The sequence below is a fragment of the Theropithecus gelada genome, unplaced genomic scaffold, assembly GCF_003255815.1.
Source record: "Theropithecus gelada isolate Dixy unplaced genomic scaffold, Tgel_1.0 HiC_scaffold_4086, whole genome shotgun sequence".
NCBI classification, from domain to species: Eukaryota; Metazoa; Chordata; class Mammalia; order Primates; family Cercopithecidae; genus Theropithecus; species Theropithecus gelada.
In genome coordinates, this window is record NW_020260635.1 from 1 (window position 1) to 3,976 (window position 3,976).

Consider the following 3,976-nt stretch of genomic DNA (forward strand, 5'->3'; position numbering starts at 1 on the left):
ATGGCATTAGGGGAGATTCTGGGTCAATCGTCCAACTGTGCAAACTGATCTTGGAAGCAGGATCCCTTTCCTGCAATGAGACTTGTTTATTGGTGGTGGTGTTTCAGTGGAAACGATTTTGGAGAATGGCCCCTTCCTTTTGTGTATCTGCTGATTAGATTTCATGGCTGATTAGATTTCATGGGAAATCTGGGGTTTCAAACTCTATTTAAATGTTAACATAATTCATTCAAATGGCAAAAAATCAACAGGTTCTTTGATGTGGAATCATCGCGGATCAATTTCTTCTTAGGTACAGTTATTAAAGTTGACCTACCAGAGTGAAACAATTGTGGAGAATGGCCCCTTCCTTTAGTGTATTTGCTGATTAGATTTAATGGTACATTTATCATTAGGTATAGTGATCAAAGTTGACCTACGCAAGGATAGAGATGTCCAGGACAGAACTCAGGACTCTGTAGAATCACAGAATCTTGGGTGCAACACTGTTCAAGCACATAAATATGCTCATTCAGAGTGTTTCGGTGTGACATGTGTGTGAACTGCAGTGTAATGAGCACGACACACAGACAGGTTATCAAGTAGACTCACCTCAAAATCAGTTATGGGCATTACAGAACACTGATGCCAAGTTCCCAGATCCAGAGGAAAGAAACTCCAGCATCCTGTGTAAAGCCACAGCATCTGGATTTCTCATGCTTCTGGGGATCATGCTCCTGAAAACGGTGACTCCTTCCTCCTTGTGGAGCATCTTTCTCAGCAGCGCTCATTTCTTCTTCCAGGACTCTGTCCAACAGAAAGGGGAAGGCTTCTGATAGAGCACACCTGACCCATGAAAAGAAAAGGGAAAGAAAGGAAGCCAAAGGTCACACTCTCCTCATTCCACCATCCTCCCTAAAATCATCCTGATTTCATGGGCCCTGAGACCGGGGATGCTTCTGTACACCTCGAGGCCTTGGCGCCTGGCCTAAATTCTATTCTCTTTCTCATTATCTGAAAACTTTTAAGAAAATCCCTAGAGCCAGGATCTTTATTCCTAGTAAGCCAAAAGTCCCAAAGAAACACCCAAATTCTGTCCCTCTTAGTTTGGGAAACAAGTCTACCTTCATCAGCATGACATTTTCCACCAAATGTGGTAAATGCGAGTCCACCACACAATGCTTAACTGGAATTGGAAGCAACATCTCAGACGATGAAAACTACATGCAAGAATCCCTAAGACAAATGGTTTATTTTTCCCTTTCTTACTAAAACAACTGCCAGTATTAACAATGGTATGCAAATCTCTTTTAGACGCCCTGCTTTTAAATCTCTAGGTGTCTTCCTGAGACAGGGACTCACTCCCATCGCCCAGGCATTTACAGTGTTTAATTCTGGTTATATGCTATTCTCAAATTTACAACTATTTATTTCATCTCTCTCAAATGTTGATCCATTATCACAAACGTACTAAAATATTATCTCCCATGCTGCGTGGTATCTTATTTTTATATTCACCCTTTCTTAAATGAACCAAAGGTTTTAGTTGGATTAGATTGTGATTAGTCAAGTTTTCTGATTTCATGATTTCTTAAATTGCGGTCATATGACCTCAATCACTGGAAATAGAATGTCATGACTATTTCTCTTTACTTGCAATTATAAATTCGGGGAATGTCATCAATTGGTATGTCAGTGATAGCATGATTTCCTGAAAGTCTTTCACAGTCTAATTTGGGCACTGAGTATTTCGTCTAAGTTCAGTGCATGTTTCCAACACTTGATGCTTTATGATTTGGGTATATAGCTTCCACAAGAGCATTTCCTGCAAAGACATGTCTTGGTGCCCACTGGTAAGTCATTTCACTCGAACACAGAATCAATAGGCTGAACATGGAAAGGTTTTCGCTAGAATACTTATTAGACTGCATGGATCTATTCTTTGATATGAAGGAAACAAATACACTGTGTTATTAACTGTACTTCGTTGATGATTCTCAAGTCAGAAAGTACAGGTCTTACTTCCTGTCCTTCAATGCCTGAAAGGATGATAGTATCTGCCAAAAGCACATAGTTAGAAGCACATCGCAGCTCAAACACACACACACCCAGACATATAAACAGACACAAAGAAACACTCACATGGGCATGATTCCGCATGCCCAGAAACTCATACAAGCAAACACACACACACAAACACACACATTGTTTCGCAAGGACAGAATTATTCCCTACCACTGTTTTAAGGAAACTAACGCATTCCCAGGAGTTTTAAGTGAACTCCCTGGGGAATACAAGGGGACACACCCTAGGACTCATGCCTTAATTAGGTGCTGATATTTGATTGGTGGATCGCGTACCTGATGGGTGGGTGGGGTGTTCGCGGTAGGCGGGGGTGAGTTATATAAGGGCTGATGCGGCCAGATGGCGCGTCATTTGAAGACTCTCTCGGAAGAGATAGCGTCTTTCTGCAACGTGCGGTCCCAGCAGAGAAAGCTCGTGATCCTTGCTCCTGGCGACATGGAGGCCGATTCACTCCACTTGGGAGGTGAGTGGCAGTTCGACCACTTTTCAAAACTCACATCTTCTCGGCCAGATGCAGCTTTTGCTGAAATCCAGCGGACTTCTCTACCTGAGAAGTCACCACTGTCATCTGAGACCCATGTCAACCTCTATGATGGTTTGGCTCCTGTGGCAAGACAGCCTGCCCCTGGGGAGAAGGTTCCTCTCAGTAGCAGGAGACCTGCTGCGGTGGGGGCTGGGCTCCAGAATATGGGAAATACTTGCTACATGAATGCTTCCCTGCAGTGCCTGACATACACACCACCCCTTGCCAACTACATGCTGTCCCAGGAGCACTCTCAACTTGGTCATCGTCACAAGTGCTGTATGCTGTGTACGATGGAAGCTCACATCACATGGGCCCTCCACTGTCCTGGCCACGTCATCCAGCCCTCACAGGCATTGGCAGCTGGCTTCCATAGAGGCAAGCAGGAAGATGCCCATGAATTTCTGATGTTCATTGTGGATGCCATGAAAAAGGCATGCCTTCCCGGGCACAAGCAGGTAGATCATGACTCTGAGGACACCACCCTCATCCACCAGATATTTGGAGGCTGCTGGAGATCTCAAATCAAGTGTCTCCACTGCCAGGGCGTTTCGGACACATTTGACCCTTACCTGGACATCGCCCTGGATATCCAGGCAGCTCAGAGTGTGAAGCAAGCTTTGGAACAGGTGGTGAAGCCCGAAGAACTCAATGGAGAGAATGCCTATCATTGTGGTCTTTGTCTCCAGAAGGCGCCTGCCTCCAAGACGTTCACTCTACACACTTCTGCCAAGGTCCTCATCCTTGTATTGAAGAGATTCTCCGACGTCACAGGCAACAAACTTGCTAAGAATGTGCAATACCCTGAGTGCCTTGACATACAGCCATACATGTCTCAGCAGAACACAGGACCTCTTGTCTATGTCCTCTATGCTGTGCTGGTCCACGCTGGGTGGAGTTGTCACAACGGACATTACCTCTCTTACGTCAAAGCTCCAGGAGGCCAGTGGTATAAAATGGATGACGCCGAGGTCACTGCCTGTAGCATCGCCTCTGTCCTGAGTCAACAGGCCTATGTCCTCTTTTACATCCAGAAGAGTGAACTGGAAAGATGCAGTGAGAGTGTGTCAGTAGGCAGGGAACCAGGAGCCCTTGGCGCTGAACACAAAGACAGGCGAGCAACGCAAGGAGACCTCCACAGAGAACCCTGCCTCCAGGTACCCGACTTGGAGGAGCACTTGGTGGAAAGAGCCACTCAGGAAAGCACCTTAGACCACTGGAAGCTCCTCCAAGAGCAAAACAAAACCAAGCCTGACTTCAGTGTCAGAAAAGTCGAATGTACCCTGCCTCCCAACGTGCTTGTGATTCATCCATCAAAATACAAGAGTGGGATGAGCAACCATCATCCTGAACAGCAAAGCTCCCTGCTGAACCTCTCTTCAAGGAACC

The 3,976-nt window shown here is 45.6% G+C and overlaps 1 protein-coding gene across 1 annotated transcript; it reads left to right on the forward strand.

Annotated features, from left to right (window-relative positions):
* Nucleotides 1–2,499: 2,499 nt before the first annotated feature.
* Nucleotides 2,500–3,972, forward strand: LOC112617765 (ubiquitin carboxyl-terminal hydrolase 17; the record flags this gene model as incomplete). Its single annotated transcript, XM_025374462.1, has 1 exon — nucleotides 2,500–3,972. A coding segment is annotated over exon 1 (1,473 nt), but the record flags the coding sequence as incomplete, so codon positions are not given.
* Between the last annotated feature and the right edge of the window lie 4 nt (nucleotides 3,973–3,976).